The sequence below is a fragment of the Myodes glareolus genome, chromosome 9, assembly GCF_982192425.1.
Source record: "Myodes glareolus chromosome 9, mMyoGla1.1, whole genome shotgun sequence".
In the NCBI taxonomy this organism is placed as follows: domain Eukaryota; kingdom Metazoa; phylum Chordata; class Mammalia; order Rodentia; family Cricetidae; genus Myodes; species Myodes glareolus.
In genome coordinates this window covers 25,792,080-25,819,387 of record NC_142034.1, presented here as the reverse complement: position 1 = coordinate 25,819,387, position 27,308 = coordinate 25,792,080, and the positions used below count along the sequence as shown (strand labels likewise).

The 27,308-nt window shown below is 50.0% G+C and overlaps 3 protein-coding genes across 5 annotated transcripts in view; 2 read left to right on the top strand and 1 right to left on the bottom strand.

Annotated features, from left to right (window-relative positions):
* The first annotated feature begins 1,373 nt into the window (after nt 1-1,373).
* Nucleotides 1,374-7,009, top strand: Prr15l (proline rich 15 like). The gene is made up of 2 exons (XM_048450900.3): nt 1,374-1,622; nt 5,843-7,009. Exon 2 carries the CDS (start codon nt 5,871-5,873, stop codon nt 6,171-6,173), a length of 303 nt encoding a protein of 100 aa, XP_048306857.1. The 5' UTR covers nt 1,374-1,622; nt 5,843-5,870; the 3' UTR covers nt 6,174-7,009.
* A 2,213-nt stretch (nt 7,010-9,222) lies between these two features.
* Nucleotides 9,223-15,151, bottom strand: Pnpo (pyridoxamine 5'-phosphate oxidase). Its single transcript, XM_087910048.1, has 7 exons — nt 14,875-15,151; nt 13,561-13,685; nt 12,312-12,411; nt 11,366-11,419; nt 10,973-11,101; nt 10,590-10,660; nt 9,223-10,432 (listed from the first exon to the last, which is right to left on the bottom strand). Exons 1-7 carry the CDS (start codon nt 15,010-15,012, stop codon nt 10,264-10,266), a joined length of 786 nt encoding a protein of 261 aa, XP_087766174.1. The 5' UTR covers nt 15,013-15,151; the 3' UTR covers nt 9,223-10,263.
* A 60-nt stretch (nt 15,152-15,211) lies between these two features.
* The window catches only part of LOC146893271 (uncharacterized), a 34,015-nt gene continuing 21,918 nt past the window's right edge, over nt 15,212-27,308 (top strand). For 2 of the 3 annotated variants that reach the window (XR_015003800.2, XM_085695710.2), the window contains exons 1-3: nt 15,212-15,495; nt 15,965-16,170; nt 26,845-26,976. Coding sequence is in view for 2 of the 3 variants with exons in the window: in XM_085695710.2 (XP_085551836.2) it covers nt 16,120-16,170; nt 26,845-26,976 (183 nt within the window). In the remaining variant the exon portion in view is untranslated. Of the gene's footprint in view, nt 15,535-15,964; nt 16,171-26,844; nt 26,977-27,308 lie in introns of all 3 variants that reach the window. The other variant, XM_085695711.2, reaches the window with a different exon arrangement.

Sequence of the window (27,308 nt, the reverse complement as noted above, 5' to 3'; positions counted from 1 at the left end):
GTAAATATCTGATATGTGACCCCCCCAAAAGGGTCGTGACTCACAGGTTGAGAGTCACTGCTCTAGAGGTTCCCTCCTAAGAGAACCAGAGGTGAGGGGGCTCCAGTGTGGGTCGTGGGATGGGAAGTCTTCGAAGTCCACCTAAGGGCTCTTTAGGAGTAGCATGGGGTGGGGTATTTAGGTTATAAAGGAATAGGATCCAAGACAGAAGAAGACATACCCTGGAGAGAGTCTGGAAAATGGGAACTTTCATGCCTTTTTCGGCCCTCGAACCTTGCTCTGTGTCAGGCACACATACCCAGCCCAGAGAGGAAGAAAGGCAGCTGTGAGTATGTTGGGTAGAGAAGCTTCGAGAACCCTGGACACGCAGCAGCAGTTTCTTACTCTGGAGAGATACCCATCTGAAGGTCAAGAGCATGCCTCAGGGCAGCTACCCAACAGCATTCCCCAAAGCCAGCAGCCGAACCGAGGTGGGTTTGTGGGAGGTGACTGTGTGCCCACACGTTCTGCCTTTCTCCTTGCTTATACCTACCACATCCTCCTCCTCCTTCTTTCCCTCCCCCCTCCTCCTCCACCTCTAACTTTCTCTTTGAGAAAAGTTGAGGCTTATGCAGAAACCATCTGCCCACAGGGGATTCTTTGTGTGATTTCCCTAAAGGAGTTCTTGATGTAGCCCAGGCTAGCCACTAACTCATGATTTTCCTGCTTCAGCTTCCTGAGTGCTAGGGTTCCATTGCACCTGGTGTTGGCATATTATCTAAAGCCTCCCCCATAACCACCTCTGAGCAAGAGGAGGCTGTGCGAGGGGTCTAAAGAGCCTTGCCCACGCACCAGGCCGCCTCTGTTTCCTCTAGTGAAATCTTCGGGAATGGGGAGGGGGGGTCTTCAGGTCAGGAATCCCAGTCCCCCTGCCCACAGAGGAGTTCTGGGTAGGGGAGAGCTGACAGCCTGGGAACCGGTCTGCCAACCAGTTCAACCAGAGAATGGTTTCAACTCAGGTAGTTCAAAGGGAGCAGGGATGCCCAGCCTGCTCTGGGAGCAGCGGGCCCTTAACCCTTTCTCTGTAGTGCCCTGACAACATCCGGGAGGCGGCCCATGTTGGAGAGGGGTTTAAGCTCCTTGGAAGATAAAATGGGTGTGGGTGGCTTTGGCGATCATTTCAGAGTGCAACCAGACACTGGGGGGGGGGAGGAAACTGAGGAGGGAGGCTCCCGTGCTCCCCCATCCCAGTTGTCCCTCGAGATTCGGTCCTCTAGTGTGGTGATCCCAGGAGGATCCTGGCTTCTGGGTGGATGCAGGGGCACTGGGATTGGATTTCTGGGCTAATGAATATTCATCAGTTTGAGCCAGCCTCTGCTGCTGTTTACTTAGCTGGGAGGGGCCGGGTTTCAGGTTCACCTTGACTCCAGGAGCGGCTGCCCGCGAAGCAAGCTGGTACCTGCTTCTGCACCTGTTTCCCTCACACCTGCCCTGCAGCTGCTCCTACCCACCTCTCCAGGCTGAGTCTGGCCAGCACCCTGGAGACACCCTCGGCTCCTCCAATCTCACCTGCCTGGGCAGCTCCTCCAGTCAGCTCCTCTAGGGAAAGTCTCACCTCCAGCCCAGAGCAGTCCGGATTACAGGTACAGGCAGCAGGGACTGGTGGGTGGGGAGACTCTGACGCAGGTCCCGACCAGGGTTCCCACTACTGCCTTCGTGGTAGATGAGCCCCGCAGACTCTGTCTTCATCCAGTCTCACCCCACTGGCCCCTGGGAGAATGCCCAGGCCTCCAACAAAATTCGCGTTGAGAAAGTTTCACTATTAAACTCTTGTGTTCAAGATCGTTCCCTCCGGCCCGCAACCTGGAACATGTATGTGTCTGGCCGTCTGGTAAAAATATCTCCCGCTAGCTGCCCAGTCTTCTTCAGGGTAGCCAAAGGCCTTCGGGGGTCCTGCAAAATAAGGGGAGCAGGTTCTACCATGCAGAACCTATACCCTCCTTCCCCTGCCCCTCCACCTCTCACGCAGTCAATGGTTAGCTTGTCCCGTTCAGAAGGAGCTTGGCCCACTCTGGGTAAAGCCCTTCAGATAGTGCTCTAGTTGGGGTGACAGGACTTGTCTTGGGTGCTTATGTGCATGCAATGGGGCTAGCCACCTGAGGCAGGAGGTGGCAAGTTGTCCTAACAAGGCCTTTCATGGGCCCTGAAGCTACACAAACAGCAGAGGTGGAGCTGGCATCCTTGGGGCCTGATTTTCCTCATCCCACGATTGCAAGACCCAGGGCAAGGGCCCAGCCCTTAACCTGACATCTCAGGGTCCTGGGTAAGCAGACAGCTGATCTCACCCAGTGCTAGATCTGTGCGTCTATCACCCGGTCCCCTTGACTTTCCAGGATCATGCACGGGCATGTGACTGGAAGCATTTTAACATTTTCCTCTTTACAACTCTGGCTGCCTTTTTCTTTCTTTTTCTTTTTGTTTGTTTATTTCTTTTTTGCTGTTGTTTGTTAGCTCATTTTTAAGACAGGGTCTCATTCTGGAGACCAGACTGAAGTAGAAACTTGTTGGGTAGATCAGGCTGACTTTTGGAGTCTCTGGACTGTCTTTCCTGAGTGTGGAGACTGCAAATGTGCATTTCCAAGCCTGGTTCCTATCGCCTGCTCTTTGTTGTGTTTTTTTTTCCTTTTGTTTTTAGACAGTTTCTTTTCTTTTTTATTTTTTGTTTTTTTTTCTCCTTTTTTTTTGTTTTTTAAGACAGGATTTCTCTGTGTAGCCTTGGATGTCTTGGAACTCACTCTGTAGACCAAGCTAACCTCAAATTTACAGACTCACCTGCTTCTGCCTCCTGAGTGCTGGGATTAAAGGCACGCGCCACTACTGCCCCGCTAGACAAGAATATCTTTATGTAGTCCTGACTTCTGGAGCTCCCAATGTAGAGTGGGCTAACCTTAAACTCACAGAGCTCCTCCTGTCTCTGCCTCCTGATTGCTAGGATTAAAAGTGGGTGCCACCATGCTGGACCAGATTCTACATTGTCTTTTACATGCACTAAAGACTCTCCAGGTTGCATTATGCAAAACAGAGAATAGTCCATCAATTTATCTGTTTTACAGATTCAGATTTCCATGTGTTAGGCTTGCCTCAAGGGGCAAACACTTATTCGGGTGTTTAGGTGTCCTGGGCAGAGAGGACAGGAAGGCCAGAAAACGTATCCTCAAGAGTCCAGGGTACAAGTCCAGGACACAGGGCACCAAGGCAGGCATTAACATAACAGTCTGCCGAGCATTTCCTCGTGACCTGAGCCTCCTTCAAGGCAAAGCTCCGGAAATGCCACCCTGATATAGAGTACTCGTTGAAATGGGTACATTTTAACTGGTATCAGCAGAAGCCTCTCTCCCGCATAGAGCAAGGAAATCAGGTGCCCACGTCTCTGGCAGCTCCAGATGGGCAGTGGTGGGTCAACAAGGCAGCTACTGAGCGGGCACCCTGTCCCTCCTTCCTTGCCCTCCCACAGCTCCTTCCAGTAACCCGCTCTGGAACGCTAAGTTCTGTGCAAGGCTGTGCTAAGCCCAGGAGGGGCACGCTGCCAAGGCAAACCTCTCAGGCTGTCCCTCTATGCACTCAGCTCTTCAGGTGCCTGGAAGTACCCATCCGGCCCTCGTCCCCGCTCCCCCTGCACCCCCATGCTCTAAGTGGAGCTGTACATGATCTCTAACTTCAGTCACTTAGACCCAACTGAAGGGATAGAGTCAGCAATATGGGTCTGCTTTGTGAACAAAAGAATGGGAAAGAGTATCCTGGGCTGGGGTGGTGGGGCGGTGGGGAGATGTATCTAGAGGGGCAGAAGACACCACACAAGGGACAGCAGCAAGAGGTGTCCAGCTTGTTTCCAGCCTAGGCCAGGCAGGGTCTTGCTCTTCCTGAATCTGACATGCTCCCCTCACCCCAAATACCCATATGCATTATGGAAATTAGAAAGCCAGAAGGGGAGAAAGCAGTATCCTATATTTCTTCTACTTAAAAAAATCTGCTGGTGCTCGATTCGGATTTTTTCTTTCTGATGATTTTAGACAATGTAACGAAGTCCATCAAGATTTGGGGGTTTTAGTGCTATGGATTAAACACAGAGTTTTGGGCATATTAGGCAAAGGATCTACCACCTAGCTATGCTCCCAGTCCCCCTCTATCACCAGCTTTTTAAAAATTACATTTCTGGTGCCTTTAATTCCAGCACTTGGGAGGCAGAGGCAGGCAGATCTAAGTGAGTTCGAGGCCAGCCTGGTCTACAGAGCGGGTTCCAGGACAGCTGGGGCGACACAGAGAAATCCTGTCTGAAAAACAAAAACAAACAAAAAAATGTTTTGGGTGTACCTAACGGGTGTATGCCATGGTTCATTTGTGGAAGTCAGCGGACTTCTGAGCATCAATTCTCCTCTTCTACCACATAGGCCCTAGAGATGGAACTCGGGTCATCTGGTTTGGTGGCAGGTGCATTGCCTGTGGCCCATCTCACAAGTCCCTCCATCGGCTTTTAACAGAGGTGACAAATGCAGGTCTGGGCCGCCCGGCCATCTCGCTTCCTGGCATCTGTTAGCTTCTGCCCCTGCTTCCCCAGGGTTGTCCCGGTGTATGCCCAGGGTCCTAAGACCAGACCTCCAGCCTCTCTGGGCCCAGAGACGCCCTTGACTACGTCGTTCAGCTCCCTCACAGAATTAATTCCTCCAGGCTCCTGTCCCCTCCATACTGCAGACAGCCGTGGCCAGAGAGCTTCATTCCCAGGCCTTCTTCTAGCTCACATGCACCTTTGTGGAAATTAATAAAAGGTCAGGTCTGGGCAGAGGAGGCTCCATGTCAGGGCACACAGCTTGTGAGCTGTGACGCTTGGATTTCAACCCAAATCCCACCTGAGAGCCTTCTAGAAGGGTCCGTACAGAACAACCCGCGATCATGGCACCCGCCAGGCTCCACCTGACTGCCTTGCAAATTTTTAACTCTCCTTCAAACACCCGTCCTGTGGCAGCTTGCTGGGGAAAAAGAACAGTCTGGTAATGATTAGTCCATCTCCTGAGTTTTACTCCGCAAAGCTGATGTAACCATATAGACAGGCCGTCATGGTGGAGCTGAGAGTCAGACCTGGATGGGACGAATAAGGACCCCGAGGCCCAGAGAAGTAACTTGGCCGAACTTTCCTCTACTCCTTCAGGAGGCTTAGGCAGACCTTCCCAAGACTGCGGCTCCCAGGCCTCTCCTCAGGAAAGGCCCATGCTCGTCACTATTGGGAATGACAAACGACTAGATCTATCACAAATTCTATTTAATTTTGTCCTGAGTTCCAAGCAAAGCACAGGGTGTTTCTGCAAGCGTGGCCTGTCAGTGGTCTGCCAGCACCGGGCAGAGATGAGAAGGACTTGGTCATGGTGTCACAGACCAAGATATGTGTGACTAGGTAAGGGGTTTCCCTAGCCTGTAGCCTGAAGGCTTGGAAGGAAGGACCTCAGAGCTCTCTCTACAGCTTTGTGAGGCAGTGGGGTAGGGTTGTCTCACTGTCCCATGGCCTGGCTCAATGTCTTTCCCATTAATGGCTGCCCTTGAGGCTCTTTTCCCAACCCTTCAGTCCCTGCCCTCAATCCTTCACTTTTTTTTTTTTTTTTTTTTTTTTTTTTTTTTGAGACAGGGCCTCATTATGTAGCCCAGGTTGGTCTCCAATTCCCAACCCTCCCAGCTCAGCCTCTGTGCTACAGTTCTAGGCGTTAACCAGCACACCCGACAGTTCTTGAAACAGCTCATTACTGTGAACGAGCCCTGGTCCAAGTGCCCATCCCCTCCACCCAGTGACCTTTGTCTCTCCCATTTGGTCCCGCAGAAAGCCCTGCCTGGGCCCCGGGACCGCCATGACTGAAGTCGGTTGGTGGAAGCTGACTTTCCTCCGGAAGAAGAAGTCCACCCCCAAAGTGCTCTATGAAATCCCTGACTCCTACGCCCAAACGGAGGGAGGAGCGGAGCCCCCGAGCCCTGACGCTGGGGGTCCTCACAGCGACTTTAACACCCGCCTGGAGAAGATTGTGGACAAGAACACCAAAGGCAAGCACGTCAAAGTCTCCAACTCAGGCCGCTTTAAGGAAAAGAAAAAAGTCCGGGCCATGTTGGCAGAGAACCCCAACCTCTTTGACGACAGGGAGGACAAAGGACAATGAAGGCAGCCGGGGAGGACACTAGCGCCTCCTTGCCCCCTGCCACTGGTGGGGTCTGAGGCAGGAGCTTGCCACGCTGGCCTCTTTGGTCATAGCTAATGCCATGGTGGCAGGTGATGCCTGCTGGCAGGAGCACCTGGCTCTTAGGTTTGTATTTATGTGCCCCAGATTTACAAAGGGCCTGGGAGATCCCAGGGCCCTCCTCCCCATGATCGCATACAAAGGCACTCCGGTCTAGGATGAAAAATGGCCGCCTAGAAGTACAGCTGTCCTTGGCAAAGCAGCTTGGCTCACAGGGAGGCGGCGCGACAGAGTAGACAGGGAGCCCGACAGACTCCACCCACTCCCTGGGCACAGGGTCAAGGGTGAATTTGGAACGCCGCTCCCTCTACTTTCTCTACCTGTGACTTGTTCCCCCGGACCAATCCTAGAAGAGCAGAGTTTCCAGAAGTCACGTGATAAGCGGTTTCCTTGGTGCCAGAGGCGGAGCTGTTGAGCTTGAGATCGCCTCTGAATTCAAGGAGTAAACCTGGAACTTCGCTCCACCTGAGTGGTGCGGCAAAAGATACGAGCACTCCCTGGGGTGCTACAGAAGGCCAAATCAGAAATCCCTGAGTTATTGCCTTGACCAGCACGTGTGTGGGTGCTGAATTACATACCCCCCAAAGAGAAGCCTCACTGGTCCAAGGGTCCAAACTAGAGGAATGATTGGGTTTCCTCTACTCCTTCCCCAATAGTATTTAAGATGGATCCGCCCCAGAAGTCAATCCTGGAGCCTTGAATTTTGTTGAAAAAGTCGTGGTAGGTTTTACTTAGTAATAAACAGTGCTGAGAACACAGGGGTATCTATGCTCTTATCTCACATGTCTGGGGATGGCCACGTCCCTACTTTCGTGTGGGCTCTTCAAACTTCAGGAAGGGACCCCAAGTGTGACAGTGTAGAAGCTGTCTGTCAGTAATTCCACCATCAGGCTAGGCTTCATATGGCAGGGGAGAAAGGAAAGAGACAGACACCCCCTGGACAACTGCGAAGTTGTGGGGGCTCTAAGACAGTGGGTTAGAAAGAACTTCGGCAACAGGCCCCAAAACTCTGTAGTTCTCAGTGGTTCAGTTTGGGACCAAGATTTAAATTCTGGTGCCGCCAATTAGTAGCCTGGTGAGCCTGGGGACATTTTATAGAGAGACTTATCTGTAAAGCCAGGTGTGAGGGCAAATCCCTGTAATCTCAGCTCTTGCTGAGGCAGGGGGATTGCAGTTCAAAGGTCAACCTGGGGTGTACTGAAAGGCCCCATCTCAGGAAACACAACAAAACCTCCTCAGAGTCTCAGGTGGTTCCCTTCCTCTTCCTTCTCTTACAGAATGCCACCATCCCCACTGCTGTAGTTAAAGAAGCAGGGGAGAGTACTCACCCTGTAACGGCAAGTCTAGTTCTTACCCAAGCCACAGGGCCTGAGAACTGAAGAAAAAAAAATCAGTCAAATCCCTGGAGCTCACGGTGGGAAAGACCAAGGTGGCCACTCAGCTATGTGGTTCAACAGCTTCGAGGTCAGTGCCTCAAAGTCTGCAGGGCCACCCCACCCTAGGGAGCTGTTGCTGAGGAAGTCTATTGCCAAAACAAACAGACCTATACAAGGAGACCTTTGTCAGGTGCCTCGCCCAGGCCAGGGGAACTCAGAGGATAAGGGAGGCAGAGCAGGAGTTGAACAGAAAAGAGACTGAGGGGCCCTGCCTTTACCTCAGCCTTTTGCACCCCCCTCCTCCCCAGAACTTTCTAGGTCTGTTACTCAGTTCATAAAGCCTCCCACAAAGGGCTGAGATGCCCCCCATTCTTGCAACCTTGCTGTTAGCTTACCACACACACTGCTCACACAGGCTGTTTCCCTAGTCCTCCCTACCCCCATCACGGAGAGCCGAGTGCTGCTGTCAGCTCCATCTTCTGGGGGAGTTACTGGAGGATGAGAGAGGCTAGTTAAGTTACCAGCCCTTGGCCAGGCACTTGGTTAAAAGGAGAATTGGTCTGTCTGTGTGACCCATGATGCCCCACACCCCAGCGCCTTCCATTCTTGAACCTCTTCTATTATGTGCTGGGGTGGCAGAGGCAGGAACAGTTACCATCTGCAGAATGTGATGGGAGATGAGACAGGACAGGGTTTAGGTCTTAGGCCAAGGGAGGTGACTGCTGCCAAGCGGAATATGAAAGCTCTGGAACCCATAGGAGAGCCAACCTGTGAGCCTAGAGTCTGGGTACCCTCTAAGAGCCATCTCACAGCAGCCATTCTGAGATTACCTAATTCCAGACAGGAAATGAAGATGGGTACTGGGTATAGACTCGTGTTTGGTTTTGCTTTTTTGAGGCAGGCGCTCACAGTGCAGCCCAAGTTGACTTGGAACTCCCCATGTAGCCCAGGCTGACCTCAAACTCATTACAATCCTCCTGTTCTAGCCTCCCAAGAGTTGGGATTACAGGCATGAACCATACCATTTGGTTTATGCCCCCCACCACACACACACCAGACACAATGCTGAGGGTAGAATTTACACATGCTAGACAAACACTCTACTGCTGAACTTCCTTCCGTGGGGTCCCTGGTCTCTGACCTTCACATGCCCTAAAATGATCTCTGCAGAAATCTTCCAGGGAGACAGTACATGTCACCCTAAGCTGGAGGCCCAGTTGGCTAGAGAGACCCAGCTGCCCCAGGGAGTCCCAAGCAAGGCAGCTGCAAGCTTGCAGGAGCTGCTAGGAGGAGGAGGAGGAACCGAGAGTGCAAACACGTGCAGGAGCCGGGAGAGGCCATGGTTATCAACCACAGTTTCACTGGGAAGTCGCCCAAGCAGAGGAAGGGGGGGCGGGCAGAAGAGGCCGCCTGGAACTGGCCTCCACTGTCCTGTAAGGGTCAACTCTAGCCAGTGGGCGCCCCCTGCTGGACCCAATCTGTCTGGCCAGAAGCTAGGAGGGAGGAAAGTCTTGTCCATTCGCTCTCCAGCTTCCCTGTCTGCTGAGGTTCCTCCTCCTGGGACCGACAAAACAAAGTCAGGTCAAGCACTAATGTCACACATGGCCGGAAGTTTTTATTACACACTTGTATGTTGGAAATGACAGCTGAGATCACGCTAAAAACTGGGGACACACACACAACCTCCTAAAAGAGGTGGGGTACAGCAAGGTGTTCTTCTCAACAACACATGTGCATGTGCATGTAAGTCCATGGCACAACAGCAAAAGGGGTGAGGGAGGGGGGTACCTGGTGGGCGGCCACAGGGTCAGTGTCCTTCGGGACCCAGGGTTAAGTAGGGGGACCAACACAGAAGAGGACTGACTTGGGGGGAACTCTTGTCAGTGACAGAGACTGAAGCACACACCCACAAAGTCAAAAGAAGTACAGCGTCCAGAGTAACAAGTTCATGGCCAACCAGAACAAACAGTGGTTCTCTGATCCTGGCTGAGCCATAGAAAACACGGATTGGCCCAGGCTCCTTTCCGTGGCCGGTGAACCATGCATGTCGGCAGCCTGATGATTCCGTTGCTGGAAACAGAGTCATAATAGCTGCTACCCGCAAGATGGGCTTTTCCAAAACCCACAAGCAAAGCCAAGGGAGATAATTATGAGATTCTTGGCCATTCGTGACTCTCTATGACACGACCATGCTCTGCTCCAGCCAGCTGAGTTCGAAGGACTGGGGTGGGGTGGGGGGAGTCCTGGGGAGACTTGGATATAAAGGACGGATAGGAAAGGAAATGGACTTAGTTTAAAAACAGGGACTGGAGCTGGGCCTGGTGGCACAAGCCTGTAATCACTGCTCCTCAAAAGACTGCGGCAAGAGGAATTTAAGGCCAAGACTTGACTGGGGTACACACACAGTGAGCTCAAGGCCAGCCTAGGCAACTTAGTCTCCAAATAAAAGGTTAAAAAAATATTGAGACTATAGCTCAGTGATAGTGTTACCTAGCATGAGCAAGATCCTAGGTTTAAGCCCCCCAACACAGAGAGAAAGGCAGACCTGGCTCCCAGTCCTTCACCCTCTCTTAGAAGCTCTACCCCACTCTCTTTCGGCTGATTTCAGACGATTCCCCAACATTCTGAGTCCAGAATCAAGGTGCAAGTCTCTCATACACCCAGTCTTCCTCCCCGTGGTGGGTCATGGGTCCCAGGGGTGCGGCTCCTGCTGTCAGGCCTCTCCGGAAGACAATGCGATCATGCAGGCGGTTGGTTTGGCCTTGCCAGAACTCTATCACCTGGGGGTACAGGATGTAGCCACCCCTATGGGGAAGAAGCAGAGCTTTATTGTGCCCTCCTCCCCTCTGATCCCAAGCTCCCTTGAGGGAAGTTCCTGGGATGAGCCGGCGAAGGATTCCCGGAGAAGGAGATCTGCCCCCAGTCCCTTTTTGGATGTCCATCAGGCACAGGTATCACTTACCAGTATTCCGGCTTCGGCACCTCTTGTTCCTGGTAGAGCTGCCCCAATTCCTCATTTTTCTTTCTCAGATACTGTTCAGGGAAGACAGAGTAAGAGTCAGGCATGGGCGATGATCCACTTAAGGACTTACGAACATAGGTTTTGGGGCAGGACCTCGGCCAGGTACGGGGGACAGAGGGGATGGAGGGGTTCTGGGGCAGTGGTCAACAGGAGAATCAGACAGAGGAGGCCTGTTTTCAATCTTCCCACTCTTCTCCCCAGGGACAGCATCATCTTTTTTTTCTCTGCTAGATTGACAGGGCCCTGGCATCTCCTGGAGACAGTCCCTGGGGATGTGCCCAGAGCCTCAGGAATCAAGAGGATCATGCTGAAGCCCCACTTACCTCTCGATCGGGGATCACAGAACTTTGCCGACTGACCACAGCCCCAATCTGGCTGCTCTTGGGGCGGGAATGGAAGTAGTTCTCAGCCTCCTTCTCAGGCAGCTTCTTCACAGGACCCTCCACACGTACCTGCATGTGGATGACCCTGGCTAGTGATGATGGGTCCTACCAATCCCTCTTACCGGCACACGCCCTGTCTCTTGCTGTTTTCTCTATCTGCTGCCCCACCACTCAGCTCCAACCAGACCGTCTGAGAGTTGTGTGAGAGGTAGCGTACCCAGGCCTAGGCAGAATAATGTGCCTGGTCTGGGGACCTTCCTTCCCTGCAATCATTTATAAATTGACCCCTGCCCACACAGTCCACAGGAAGTTGTTTTGAAGATGCTCACTCACCTGCCGGTTCAGGGGCTCCCAGTAGAAGACAAGAGAGGCAAAGGGATTCGAGTCCTGAAACAAGAGGGAAACCATAGAAATCATTGAAAACAATGCTCCCTGCACAGAGGAGGAAGGCAGGAGATGGAGGAGATTTTCAACAGATGCATTCAATGTTCCTTCTCATTTAAACTCTCAAAGGCGAGCCTCCTGTTTCAGGTCTGAAGACAGGCTCTCAGGGCAGAGTGGCGCATGGTGCAGTTCCCACAGCTGGTGCTAGAGCTGGGTTTAAGTCGGCTTAACTCCGGTGTGAGGCTTGGCCTCTCCAGTCACCAGAGTTGTGGCGTTAGATACGTTTGTTATTGTTTGTTTTATGCTCCTTGTTGTTTTTGAGACAGGGTCCTACTCAGTGGCCTGTGGCAATCCTCCTGCCTCAGCCTCCACACCCAGCTCACTCATAGAGCTTTGGGGGGTGCTGTGGAATGTACCTCAGGGTGGCATGACTAAATGCAGATGAAACACCAACCCCTGCACCCCTTAGAACAGGTGCTGGGGACAAAACAGATTAAATAAAAAGCAGCAACGTCTACTCCACAGAGATTACTGTGGAGCAAATATCAATCGTGTGACCGCATTGTCACACGTCAGAGGCTGAAAAGAAATGACAAAGTAAAGCTGTAAGGTGCCCTACGGGCAAACAGTGCCATGTGCCAGGGGCTGAGTCAGTGTTGGGTAAGAAAGGCTTCCCTAATGAGGGACCATGTGGCTGAGACCCACAGGAATGGCAGCTGATTGGGTAGCGATGATGGAGGTGGGTGTGGGTTCATTCACTCAGAGTACAAAGGTCCTGAAGCAAAGAGGGAACCTGGGCAGAGAAAGGAGGGAGCAGGGAGTGGTAAGAAGACCACGTAAACAGGGTGGAGGCTAGCCCTGCCAGCCCTGGGAAGGACTGAGCCTGACCCCTCACCAGCTCTTTTCCCTTTCGGCTCTCGTAGTTAGTGAAGAAGCGGAAGCCATCCTTGCCAAAGCCCTTCAGCAGCAGCATGCGGGCAGAGGGTTTTCCATCTCTAGGGCACACAGCAGAGCATCAGGTCAGAAACCATTCCAGCGTTCTCACCCCTGAGCAACCCCTTCAGCCACACCCCTAAGGGAGGCAAATATCAATTGTGTAATCTCATAAACAAATACATAGCCACAAACTGGGGGGAAGAAAGGGGGGCAGAGAGTCAAGCTGTGGGGTCCAATGCCATCAAACAATGCCCTGGAATTTTGCTGGAGGTACAAGTGTGATACCACTGTCTGGGGCTCCTTGTGGATCAAGCAGTGTCTCCCTAAGGGATGTATGGCATACAGCATCCCTGACAGCCACTTGCTCTTGAACTTCTAGCCTCCAGAAGTGTAACTTCTAGCCTGAGCTACACAGTCTATGGCACCTTACTGTAACAATGTTGAAAAGCAAGTGAGACTGGAAGAGAAAGGACCAACACCAAAGCGTGGAGCCAACTGATCACTCAAAAAGAGGCAGTGATGGACGGACCTCTGCTCAGAGCTCAGAGTGATAACCCAGAGGGTGGTGTCAAAGCCCTGCCTCAAAGTCTGGTGCTTTAGTGATAAGGGACAAGAGCAACTGAGTAGGAGGCTAACAGAGATCTCTCGCCGGGTGGTGCTGGTGCACGCCTTTGATCCCAGCATCGGGAGGCAGAGGCAGGAAATAATCTCTTAGTCCGAGGCCAGCCTGGTCTACACAGAGAAACTCTGTCTCAAAAAAAAAAAAACAAAACAAAACAAAACAAAACAAAACAACAGAGAGAGACAGAGACAGACAGACAGATCTCTCAAAGGGTAGGACTGATTGGCAAATCCTATGCCGGGTTTCAGGAGAGGGAAAGGGCCTCGGGAGCAGCCTCAGGAGATGAAGGGCGACAGGGCTTGGGCAGATATGAGCATGAGGGAAGTCAAGGGACATGAGTCGTGAGTGGATACATCAAGGATCAAGACGTATAAGGAGCTGCATTTTATCGCTGAAGAGCATTTAGTGAGCTGGCTTTTTGGATTACCAGCTAAGGACTGGTTTCCTGGGGCCCAGAGAAGATCAGTAACTCAACTGGGGTTCTTTTAGTAGAACTGCAGACGGTCAGTTGAATGCACTTTGTTTAGGCCTTCCTAAGTCTCAACCATCTGGACCCACCCACACAGGGGCCCATGGCTGTGCCTACCTGGTGCAGGTAGCCAGACACATAGCATTGGCTTCCCCTATGTCCGGACACTGAACAGCCTCCTCAAACCAGGAAGCAAACTGCTTCATGGGGTCCAGAGAGGTCAGATGAGACTCCTCAAATGCCTAGAAAGAGAGACTGACTCATTTAGTGAACACATAATGCTCATTTTGTGCCTGGTATGGACTGAAGTACTTTTCAAGTGAAAATGCATTTAGTTTTCTAAACAACCCTGAAACAACCCGGGCATTGGGAGTGCATGCCTTTAATCCCAGTACTCAGGAGGCAGAGAAAGGGGGAATCTCTGTGAGTTCAAGGTCAGCCTGGTCTACAGAGCGAGTTCCATCCTGGACAGGCTTCAAAGCTGCAGAGAAATGCTGTCTTGAAACCCAGGAGGTACTGAGGGAGGTAAACACTAAGCTAACAGGTTAGCCTCGAACACCTTGCGTAGCACCCTGAACTTTGGAGCCACCACGCCTAGCTTATTTGGTGCTAGGGACAAAATCCAGATCCTTTGTGCACGCACACTAGGCGAGAACTCTACCAACTGAGCTACAGACACACTCTCCACCCCTTTATTATTTTATGGCGTGTTTTGTGACTTGTTCTGTTTTGTCTTTGTTTTTCGAGACAGGGTTTTTCTGTGTTACTGTCCCAGCTGTTCTGGAATGAGCGATTGTAGACCAGGCTGGCCTGACTCATAGAGATCCACCTGCGTCTGCCTCATGTGTGCTGGGATTAAAGGCGAGTGCCACCACGGGCCGGGGTTTTGGGACCGTATAGGCACTTCACAAATGCCTGAATACAGGTTGGTGAGATGGCTCAGCCAGTAAAGGAATCTGCCACCAAGCCTGACGACTTGGTGACCTACATGATGGGGGGAGAAAAAACAATTCTTGAAAAACTGTTCTCTGGCCTATATACCACACACACACTAAATGAATAAAAACGTAAAAATTAGAAAAACTCTAAACCCACAGACTTTTGTAAAGTCGATATTATCACTTTACGGATTAGTAAACTGAGGCCCAGAGAGGATAAATTGCCCAAAGTGATATGGTGGGAAAAAAAAAAAAGCTGGGTTCCAACCCAGGTGAGTTCTGAAGTCAGTACCCTTCACGACCGCCTATGACACATCTTTATCCCATGTTTTCCTCCCTAGCTGTCTCTGAAACACCCTTCTCCCATCAGAGTGATCCCTAAATCCTGTTGCCCCATGAGTGGCCCCTGAAGCCTCAAGGCGCTCGTCCAACCCCTTGGAAGATGACTCAGGAACACCCCCTTTTCGTGCCCCGGCGACGTCAGCGGCTGCACCTCTCGGTCCCCGCGGTAACTCTTGCGCATCGGTCCCAGGTCCATGACAGCACCCCGACTGCACAGGTGACGGAGGTAGCCTGGCCACTTCGAAGGTCGCCTGAACGTCACGCTGACGCTCAGCAGCCCGTACGTCATGTAGGCAGCCGCCCACGTGACCCGGCGTCGCCTAGTCCTGGGTTCCTCAGGGTTCGGAACCAATTGCTTAGCCTGGGTGTCTAGCCTGGGAAGAATTTGCTAGTAGCCCAGACAAGCTAACAAGTTCTAAATTCTCGGAGCCAAGGTGCCAGGACAGCCAATAGCTGTCCAGGATCAGAGCTTGGAGACCGACGCGGAGAACTCATTGGTTTGAGTTTCCTGAAGCGAGACCAATTAGAACGAGAACAGAGGAAGTCAGCAGCCAATGGAATGCGCCTCCAGGGACGGGACCAGAGAGACAAGGAAATGCTGTCACCGCCGTTAACACGCACGTGGAGGTTTATTAAAGGGATAGGGACCGCTGCAGCCGAGGCGGGGGCGGGGCGAAGTCTGGGGAGCTGGAGAGGAGTGGTCTGCATTAAGTGGCTGGGTTATTGAGAACTGAGTAGGAACTAGGACAGGAAGCACCTCCTGGAAGCGGAGGTTGGTAGACAAGGCTTTAGGGCCGGACTCTGAAGCAAGGTGATGGGGACATGGAGAAAAAAAGGGTAGTCTGGTTGAGGGAGAAGATTGTGGCTTGAGAGTAGCAAAGGTAGAAACGGATTGTGGACCACATAGGACAGGTGTTGAGGGCCGTGAGGTGGTACTCTGGGGACTGGGAAGATGCTCTGGTGTCATGGGGAAGACCGCGAAGTGAGAAGGGAGGCAGCTAATAGAAAGGAGAGGGAAAATTGCGATTAGGCTACCCCTGACCGGAGTGGTATTCCCCTATGCCTTGGAATCCACTCCTGCCTCGTTTCCCTTAGGGGTGGGCTGGGCTCAGCGCATCCTATCCCTGAGCAATGGATAAAACATACTAACCACTCCCCTAACAGATGGAAGGGCTGCCCCTCTCCCAGGCCTCTTGCATTTTGGTTATTTTCCCTTTTTCACATTTTTTTTTCCTTCCTAGGTAGTGGGAAGGCATAGTTCATGGTCGAAGCCAGCAATAGCCAGCTGAGGATACAGGGGACCGGAGCCTGCAAAATGATTTCAGGCTGTAGATGTAGGACTGAGAAGCAGGTGTGGTGGAGATGACTGTAGCCCTGGTGTCTGCCAGCATCTGGAATGGGGACCACAGGAGCAAGCCATCTAGACAGGCACCTAGACCTGTGTCAGGTAAGGAACTTCTTGGCGGGCTTATGTCTGCGGCGGGACCCTGTCATCCTATGTTCAGAGCTTGAACCAATGGAATCTGCTGCACAGAAACAAGACGAAGCTTGCTGGGCATAGTGGTGCGTGTCTATAGGTAATCTGCGCACTCAGTTGAAGGCCAACCTTGGCTACATAGCAAGTGTGAGGCTAGCCTGGACCCCATAAGATCCTGTCTCGAAAAAGACAAAGCTCAGCTGTATGAGTCTGTGGGTTCTCCACTGGTTGGCATTTTGGGGGCTATCATTGTTTCTCCCATGAACATGATGAAGACAGTTTTCCGGCCCTTGCAGTTGGCCTAAGTAGTCATTAGTGTACTTTGGACAGCTCCACTTTGGGCTACACGTCCATTGGAGCTAGAGTTTTATAGGCTAAGACTGTAAAGTCGAGAACGTGAGCTGCCTGTGGTGCCACACACCTGTGACTCCAGCACTTGGGAGACTGAAGTGAAAGGATCATGAGAGCCAACTTGGCTACATAGTGACCCCTGCCTTTAAAATAAGTCGCATAAAGCCTGTGGCGGTGGCGCATGCCTTTAATCCCAGCACTTGGAAGGCAGAGAGGCAGGCGTGTCTCTGTGAGTTCGAGGCCAGCCTGGTCTACAAAGCATCTCAAAAACCAAAAAAATCCCATGAGATGTGTATTTTTGTATCCTATCCATCCGATACCCTTTGCTATAGACTATCTTTGGGCCAGGCATTGAGTGAGGTCTTACTGTTGCCAAAGTGAAGGCAACAGCAAGGTTCCTGTCCACAGTGGGGCAGACCTATGAGCCAGAGAGAATTGCAGGTGGTAACATGTTTCTGTTAGTCAAAGGGAAGCAGAATCAAAGGGGACAACCAGTCCAGAAAGGCTTCATCGGAGGAACTGACAATAGATTTGTCTTAGGGAGTGTTTGCCAGATGGGCCTTAGAACAGGTGTCAGGAAGAGAAAAGGTGGCCGGAAGTAGAAGAAGATGTACCTGGAACCTTGGAGCGGTGCGATGCTGCTGGAGGCAGGGAGTGAGAAACAGGAGAGATGCACAGGCAGGGACTTGGGCTCCTTGCTGAAGACCCCTGTGAAGGTAGTGAATGAAGCCCACCCTTTAGACACAGCGACTCTCATTTTTTTTAATCATTGTGGAGCCAAGAGCCTAATTTTGTGGTAGGTGGTCTTTTGTTTGTTTGTTTAAGATCACTTGGTGGGGGTGTGTGGGGAGGTGGGGAGCAGGTATGGTAGAAGTGGTAGAATGTGCCTGTGAGCCAGCTACCTGGGAGGCTGAGGCCGAAGGATCGTGAGTTTGAGGCCAGCCTAGTCTACAAGGCTAGTTCCCGGACAGGCTCCAAAGCTACAGAGAAACCCTGTCTTGGAGAAAAAAAAAATGTCTCAAAAGGAAGACTTTAAGCCTGGTGGTGGTAGCGCACGTCTTTAATCCCAGCACTCTGGGGAGGCAGAGGCAGGCAGATCTCTGTGAGTGTAAGGCCAGCCTGGTCTACATAAAAGCCAGAAAAAAGGAAGAAAGACTTCATTAATGGCTGGATATGTAGCTCAGTGGCAAAATGCTTTCCTTCCACTACCATAAAAACAAATGCAAACTGGGAGGGGGGGATCCCTGGGTTTGACAGCCTCTCCCTTCCTTGTCGTTTATCTAGGAAGTTTGCTGTGGACTCCTCTATGTTTTCCCTTTGTCTCGAAGTTAACAAACAGGCCTGTGTTGTGCGTTTCTGCTTGGTGGGATTTGGGGTCTGAACCACAAAGCTGCCCTGCGGTTGTGTAACCAGCAGCAGAACAGCCGTGGCTGGCACTTCCTTTAGTCTTTTTTGGAACGGGCACTGCATTTTCGTATTGGTGCTTCATCCAACTTCTCAGTGTTCTTCTTTTCTTGAGAGAGGCCTAACTCAAGCCAAGCAATGTCTTGCAAAATTGTACTGCATTTCACAGAGAACTGCACTGCTCTCTCAGGATGAAACTGAGAAGTTTGGGGTGCAGGGGCTGTTTCTTGACTGTTTGCTTCCAAAGTTCCCCCCTCCCCTATTTTAAAAAGACAAGACAGTTTATCACTATGTAACTCTGACTATTCTGGAACTTGCTATCTTCCTATGTAAATCAGGCTGACTACCAACTCCTGCCTCTTGTCTCTTTAGTACTGGATTAAAGTCATGCATCACTTTATTTATTTTTTTAAACTACCTTTTCATTCAATTGTCTGATGAGATTATTGGTTCTTTCTTTCGTTTTCTTTTTTCCTTCAAGACTGAGTCTCACTATTTTGCTCTTGTTTCTTGTTGTCCTGAAACTCATTCTGTAGACCAGGCTGGTCTTGAACTCACAAAGATCCTCTTGCCTCTGCCTCCCAAGTGCTGGGATTAAAGGTGTGCACCACTATACCTAGTTGGTTTTTCTTTTTGCTTTTTTTTGGCTTTTACTTTTTGAGACTATATTTCTTTTTGTAACCCTGGCTATCCTGGAACTGCCCCTGTAGACTAGGCTGGCCTCAAACTCAGAGATTCTCTCCTGCCTCTGCCTCCCTTTAATCCTGAGTGCTGGGATTAAAGGTGTGTGCTTCCACTGCATGATGCTGATTTTTCTTTTTAATTTTAGCGATCGGATTTGTATTTTGGGACCTGGCTCTGGTGACTAAGTGGGCGACAAGGAAGGGAGGGTGAGGCCAGTGGCAGGAAGCATCTGGGAAGAAGTTTGGGGGAGCAAATGAATTTATCAGCAGAGCTGTCGAGGGCTTATGGGACACTTGTGTTTGGCCCGGATGGAAAATGGAAGCTGGAGCCTAGAAGGTCATGAGCCTCCAAAATGGCACTTAAAGCCGTATATAGACACTGTATAGGCACTGTATAGACAAGGTTGGTCCCAAACTCATGGCAGTCTCCTGACTCGGCCTCCCAAATGCTTGGAATACAAGCACGTCTTGTCACACTGGCTAGAGGTGATGTTCCTTTAAACGTTTAGATACTTGGGATTGAACCTAGGTAGGGCCTTGTTCATGCTAGGCAAGCTCTCTCCTGCTGAACTACATCCTTAACCATCTTTTACTTTTTATTCTGAGATTGGGTCTCACTGAGTTGCCAAGACTGACCTGAACTCACTTTGTAGCCCAGGCTAGCCGTCAATCCTCCTCATGCCCAGTCTTCCCAGTAGTTGCAATTCTGGCCTGCCTCCCAGGCCTGGCTCCGTTCCTTCTCCAGGCAGCTTTGTATTAAAGGGATGCTCATTGCTCTGGTAACAACGGCAGGCTGTTCTGCAGAGATGACAGAGATATGGTCAACCTTGGGCAGGGAGGCATTATGTAAGGATCGTGTGCAAAAGCCCCTGCCATTGTAGCCTTTACTTCTGCCTGGAGTAAAGGATGTTGAGATGGTGGTATCTGTTTATCTGAGATCTGCAGGTAGGCGTGTGTGTGTGTGTGTGTGTGTGTGTGTGTGTGTGTGTGTATGAATGCCTACCCCTACCATCAGCTAGAGAGTGTGAGGGTGTCCCTCACTATGACGTCCCTACATCACTAGTGGATAAGCTTCGGGCCAGTGCCCTGAGGGCTTCTTGGGCTGGTGAATGAAACCATCCTGTCTGTGGAGGACAATGTATAAGATGCATAGCCTGAGAGGAACCTGGAGTGGGCACTGCAGTGAGTACCTCCAAGACCTGTTGCTTGAGGGAGGATGGATGGAGCCCTTCTCACCCTGCAGCCTTCGAGACTAGGAATGAAGAAGCACAATGAGGCAGGGAACAGAATGGTGCCCAACGTGGGGACAAGCGCATTCACAGAAAGCCTGAGAGAGCCTGGGAGCAGAGTTTATCGTGGCTTCTGGTAGCAGCAATTTTTCAGGTTTGCTCTGCTTGCTAGAGGCAAGCACATTTCATTTAAGAGAGGCTTCCTGACTCGGCTTCAGCTGCAAAACCTTGAAGCTTTTTTAAGAGGTCCTGCCACAAAACACTTAAATGGTATTGATGAAAAGCTGACTGCATGTCTTTTGGTGGTGGCAGGGACCTTGAAACACCATAGAGTGGTGGCAATAAACATGACTCTGCCGTTACCTCTACCATGAAGCTGGAATCTCAGAAAGCTAAAGAATGGGCTGGATCCAGCCATCAAAGCCAGGGCTTTAATCCTAGCCATATTACTTGGCAAATTAAAGACTTGTGTGGTCAGAAAAAAAGAGATATATACAGTAAAGATAGATTCAGATGAAGAAAACCTCTAAATGGTTTTAGTGTGTTTAAAAATATATATAGGCTTGGGAGAAAAAAGAAAAAAAGTCCTTAAGGAAAGAGAGTAGTTGGGTGTGGTGGCGCACACCTTTAATCCCAGCACTTGGGAGTCAGAGACAGGCGGATCTCTGTGAGTTCAAGGATAGCCTGGTCTACAGAGTGAGTTCCAGGACAAAGATACACAGAGAGACCCTGTCTCAAAAAGCCAAAAATTAAAATTAAAAATAAAATAGAGGTTTAAGTAAAGCCATGTAAAGATGAAAAATACACAGAGAGTCTCAATTCTGTATGTTATTAGGTTCTCTTTGAATTGTTTGAATGCTGAGGAAGGAGCAAAAGCTGCTAAAAGATATTTGCTTATAAATGCTGCTGAATTAATTCAAGATAGCTATTTTGAAAATACCTTGACTTCAAAATTGACGTCAAAAGGTATGTTACCTTGGAGAAGAGGTTTTGCTTTTGTTTCCACAGGAAATGAGAAGCTGTGGATTCATTCTGAGTTAAGAAAAATCAGGTTTGATCAAGGAAGACCACCCGAGAAATCTCTGATAGGAGCAGATGCCCCAGATGTCTGAGTTCTATATCCAGATCTATATCTAGAACAGTTCAAAGACTGCTGCCTGAGATGATCAGCCTCACAGAATACTCCAGTCAGGACTTGATCATAATTATAAATTTTCTTTAGGTCCCCATAAGATTATCAGTGTCATTAACCAACAGGAAGTAGCCTGGAAAACTACGCCCACATTCCCAAAAAATGGGCTATGGATATTTTCCTTTGTTTAGAATGTTGGTTACAAGTTATTATGGATAATGAATGGTAAGGAGAAAAGATAAACAGAGGATATTAGATTTAGAGTTTTTGGTGTTTTTTTTTTTTAAAAAAAAGGGGGAGCAAGTACTGTGGGACAATGGTTTGTACCCTGTCAATTATATTTTAATAAAATGCTGATTGGCCAGTAGCCAGGCAGGACAACCAGGCAGGAAGTAGAGGCAGGGCAACGAGAACAGGAAAATTCTGGGAAGAGGGAAGCTCTTTCTGCAGTCGTGACCCAGCCACAGAAGAAGCGAGATGTGACTCCCTTGCCGAAAAAGGTACCAACCAAGCCACGTGGCTAACATAGACAAGAATAATGGGCTAATATAAGTTATAAGAGTTAATAAGAAGCCTGAGCTAATGGGCCAATCAGTTTATAGTTAATGCAGACCTCTGTGTGATTTCTTTGGGACTTAACAACTGCAGGAACTGGGCAGGACAGAAACCTCAGACAATAGCACAAGAGATCACCTCATGGCCCGATCTTAGCTAACTTGTTCAACTCTTCTAGAGCCGGTAGGTTAGGAAGAGAATAGGTTTGTTCCTTTGTTTTGTGATGCTAGGGTTAAACCCAGGCATTTCAGGCAAATACTCTACTGACTGAGTTACATTCCTAACCTAGGGAAAGACTCAATTTTTTATTATTTATTTATTTGCTTGTTTGTTTGTTTAACTGTTTTAGACAGGGTCTCGTGCAGCCTAGCCTAGCCTTGACCTCACTATGTAACCATGATTAGCCCTTAATTTCTGGCCTTCATTCCTCTGTTTCCTGAGTGCTGGGATTCCAGGCATGTGCCACCACACCTGGCTTGAAACTAAATTTAGACAGGTTAAAGTATGTGAGGCTTCAGAGGAAGGTGGGGGGCAAGGGTGCAGATTAATGACCAGGACCCCTTTCTATCATGTAAGAGAGCAGGAGGCTAGAGAAGCTTATTGTACATGGTGAACACATCAGCAGAGTGTGGATGACTGAACACCAGGAGGCAGACAGGGCACATGCTTCTGGGTTGTCAGCTGAGGCAAGGAAACTGGGCTAGAGACCATTCCTTTTATAGCAAAATAAATAAAATCTGCCTGCTTTCTGCCCATGTCCTGAAAACCTAAATGAGACTGAATTCGAAGGGCATGAAATAAGATATTTCGCAGAAGCCTGAAGAAATGGCTTAAGAGAGGTTAAGAGCACTGGCTGCTCATCCAGAGGCCCTGAGTTCAATTCCCAGCTCACAGCCATCTAAAATGAGATCTGATGCCCTCTTCTGGTGTGCAGGTAAGCATACATACAGAACAGTGTATATATAATAAATAAAATAAAATCTTTTTAAAAAAGATATTTGGCAGAGGTGGGCAGTGGTGGTGCACACCTTTTATCCCAGCACTCTGGAGGCAGAGGCAGGCGGAACTCTGTGAGAGTGAGTTCCAGGGCAGCCAAGGCGACACAGAGAAACCTTGGCTCTAAATAAATAAATAAATAAATACATAACCAACCAACCCTCCCCCCCACACACACACAAAAAGATATTTAGCAGAGGAAAGTTTAAGATAAACATAACATGCTTACTGCTCTTGGTCAGAAATATATGAAAAAATGTTCAGTGTGTTGAAAAAAAAAGGAGATGAATAAGTTTTAAATTGTGAATAGGGCAGATGCAGAGAAAGGAGAAAGCAATTGTTCCTTGAACTAGAGAAACTGATGATTTGAATGAGAATGGTCTCTATAAGCTCGTATATTTGAATGTTAGGGCCCCAGTTAGTGGAACTGTTTGGGAAGGATTGTGGGTGTGACCTCGTTGCGGGAGGTGTGACACTAGGGTGGGATTCAAAAGCCCACAGCCCACCTCAGGCCCAGTTGCAGATCAGGCAGATGAGGATGGCAAGCTCTTTGTTACTACTCCAAAGACGGACTTGTCTGCTTCCTGCTGTGATGATCATGAACAAATCCCTCTCAAAGCGTAAGCCAGCGCCCAGCTAAAAGCTTTCTTTTATAGGAATTGCTTTGATCATGGTGTCTCTTTACAGCAATAGAACAACTCAGACAATCTGTTACATTAACTAGAGAAACCTCTTTCTGCCATAGGGAAGGTGTCCTGGGGGCAAAAGCCTGACCACCGAAGGCTCCAACTTAGGAACTGTACGTTCATTTGAAAGGAGAACGCTTGAACTGGGAACGCTGCTTAGGAAGTGTTTACCCAGGTCGCCGACCTGCACAGAGTCCCGCGGCAGCTGTGGCAGAAGAGGGCCACATGGGATCTAGAGCATAGTTTAGCAGCCCTATCCATGTGGTTTCGCTGGCCTGCAAAATGCAAGGGCTATTGGGTCATGGCAACTTCCATCAGTGTTCCTGAAGGCACTGAAACCAGGCGCTGTGTGGTAGGGTTGGAAGGAGGCCCTGAGAAGCCGCTGTCTGAAGCTAGGAAGGTGAAGCCTACGATGCAGTGGGGACCCCAGGATACTGGAGATTCTAGGGCCATGGGACGTCTGCTGAGAAAAGCTGCAAAGAGAAGAGAAGTTATGTGTGATTTAGGCAGCAGAACTGGAGCGGCAGGGTACCTAAGACTGTTCAAACCTAGGTGATGCCACCAAGAGTCCCAGATGCCAGATATGGAGCTTCAGGGTTTTGTTTTGTTTGGCGGGGGGGTTCGAGACAGGGTTTCTCTGTGTGGCCCTGGCTGTCCTAGAACTCGCTCTGTAGACCAGGCTGACCTTGAGCAGAGATCCACCTGCCTCTGCCTCCTGAGTGCTGGGATTCAAGGTGGGCGCCACCATGGCCAGGCAAGCTTCAGGTTTTCTCTGCCTTAGTCTTGCTTCGGTCTGACATTTCCTTGTGCTTCATTCCTTGGCCTGGAACGAGGGCATTTGCAGTGTATGCTGGAAATGCGTCGCTCACTGTTTGCTTCACAGAGGCTCACAGTTAAGAGGTTTCCTGGGCTTCAGGAGAGACCATGTCGACATTTGGTGTGAAGACTGTTCAGACTGCAGAGACTTAGAGATGGATTAGATGCATTTTATATTATGGGGGCCAGAGGTGGGATGCTATAAAGCGATGTGTTTGAGCATAGTTGTTGAGGGTAGTAGTTAATCTTTGCTAACTTGGCTAGAGTTAGAATCATGTGAAGGTTCCCAGGGAGGTGTAATCAGAGAAGACCCGTCCTGGGCTGGGGTCCTAGGCTGACGAAAAAAGGGTGCAGGGAGGAAGCCAGCTGAGCAGTGGGGTTCATCTCTTTCTGCTTCCTAACCATAGATTCAGTGACCAGCATTCCACACACCCAGCTTCCCTATCCTGAGCCAAAATTAACCCTTGCTTAATATCAGGAAACAGTTGCAATGACAAGAAGAGCAGCTGATAGCAGACGTTGTAAAGATTGAAGGGGGAGTTGAAGGAAGGTTTGCTACTTAACAAAAAAAGGTGCTGGAGATAGAGCACTGGCTGGGGTTTGGTTCCCAACACCTGCCTGGTGGCTCACAACCATCCGGAACTGCAGTTTCAGGGATCCAATGCCCTGTTCTGGCTTTTGTGGGCACTGCATGCATGTGGTGCAGATACATATATGCAGATAAAAACACTCATGCACATAAAAATAAAACAAATGTTTTAAAAAAGAGGAGGCTGAGCAATGGTAGCATATGCCTTTAATCCCAACACTCAGGGTGTAGAGGCAGGAGGATCTCTGTGAGTTCAAGGCCAACCTGGTCTCCAGGACAGCCAGCGGCTGTTACACAAAGAAACCCTGTCTAGAAAAACCAAAAAGAAAGAAAACAGGAAAAAAAGCAAAATAAAACCCCCTATATGTGCCTAGAGACCCCACACTCAGGAGGCTGGGATTGGAGAATCCCAGGGCTCCTTTGAGTGCTACGTAGAAAGATTGTCTCAGAAAGTCAAAAGGAAACAAAACTAAGCAGTCTACTGTTCGGTTTGCCTTCAAGCAGTGGGTCTTTCCTACCCTTCTCCAGGAAGTAAGCCTGGAGTCTGCGCTGAAGAGCTGCAGTGTTGCCTATGAGGGGAGCCGAGAGGCAAGGACACAAGGGGGGGCTCTGGTACAGATGACCTAAGAAAGGAACTTGCAAAGGAGCAACCACGCTCGGGTTGTAGGGACCCCTAAACCTCTGAGCATGGCTGTACCTAGTCGTCAAGAGCCCCTTCAAGTATCTGGTGGAGGTCCCTTGCTCAGAGGAGAATCCTTTGCTCAGAGGAGAACAGGCACATCAGCCTTGGTCACTGTAGCTCTCAGATACAGGATGGCTTAAAGCCAGACAAGGGCCCTTTGCCGCTGAACCTTTGGCCTGTGCTTGCACAAGGCAAACATACTCAGGCCAGGGGTCACCTTCGGATGTTTTTACTTAGGAGACATCCACCTTGGTTTTTGAGACAGGTTCTCTTTCTTGGACCGATTAGGCTACACTGGGTTGGCTGATTAGCCTATCTCTAAATCTCTCAGGACTAGGATGATAAACATACCAACCAGGATTGGTTTTTTTTTAATGGTTTATTTTTAATTTATGTGCATTGATGTTTTGCCTATATGTATGTCTGCGTGAGGGTATGTCTAAACTGGAGTCACAGACAGTTGTGAGCTGCCATGTGGGTGCTGGGAATTGAACCGGGATCGTCTGGAAGAGCAACCAATATGAATTAACCACAGCCCTCCTGGGCTGGCTTTTTATGGAGAATCGAACTCAGGTCCTTATTGCTCACATAGCAAACACTTTACCCACTGAGTCATCTTCCCAGGTAGGAGCCTTTCTACTCCTTGATCTCATGCTAGGTAGGACATGTTCTCTTCCTTTTAAAACTCAGGCTTCCAGGGGCTAGAGAGATGGCCCAGTGGTTTAGCTTCTGCTGCTCTTCCAGAGGACATGGGTTCAGTTGGCATGTGGACTCCAGGGGATGCGATGCCTCTGGCCTCTGAGGACACCTACCCGCATGGGTACATGCTTTCATGCACACACACACCCCTACGGATAATTTAAATAATAAATTTTTAACAAACAAAACATTCCAGGCATCCTACAAGAGACAGGGGTAGAATGCCACAGCCTGTATATCTGCGTGTCTCCCCGAGAAGGGAACTCCCATACATCAGCCTGCTCCTTCTAGCTGTGAGGTGACATCATTTGTTTGTTTGTTTTTGTTTTTTCGAGGCAGGGTTTCTTAGTGTAGCATTGGCTACACTCAGTAGACCAGATTGGCCTCTCAAACTCACAGAGATTCACCTGCCTCTGTCTCCTGAATGCTGGGATTAAAGGCTTGCGCCACCATGCCCTGCTAACACCATCCTGTTCACAAAGGAGGCCAAGGGGTCAGCTAGAGGTAAAGCAGACCTTGAAGGCCCCAGGTAATCCTGTGCCTGAGGCAGTGTGTGGCAGAAAGTGGTCAGTTGGGGGGGGGATTTGCACTACCCAGCATTCAGAGCACAGCAAGACCTTCCTTCCCTAGCTGCCAGGGCTACACTGAGATGCAGGCTGATGGGCTAATAAGGCTTCTGTGCCAGGGTTGATCCAGCTGTTGGTCTAATAATGCCCAAAGGGCTTGAGAATAGGCAGCACGGGGCGCCCTCTGCTGGTAGAGAAGCGATTGAGGGCAGAGAGCCCAGACCCAGCTGTGACCCTTGTCCTTTTTACTTTGCAGCTATGTGGAGGTCGACTGGCTCTGGGGAAAAACTGTTGGCTGGTGCAGGTGCTGGTGACAAGGCTGGACTGCAAGGGAAAGGCCAGCACAGAAGTCTCGGCACTCAGAGCTGCGGTCCTGGCTGGTCTGAGGGTAAGCACAAAGTGACCAGCTGTCTAAGTGTCTGAGGCAGACTAGCTTCCTCCTTCAGCCTGGCTGTCATTCTTCAGGCTTACACACGAACGCATTTCAAATCTGAATAAATCACAACCCGTGACTTCTGTGTAGTTCAGTTAAGATGAAAAAGTCCTGAACACAACAGGCATGGCCAACCAGCTGTCCTCTCTGAGGGGCTGGGCCAGGGTACAACAGAGCAGAACCCAAAGCTAGTCAGGGTCTTCTCTCAGAGAAAAGCTGGGCCTCTAGCTGCTGACCCTGAAAAGCCTGCTTGGTCCTCCACGGTGGAAAGAGCTCTCACTCGATAG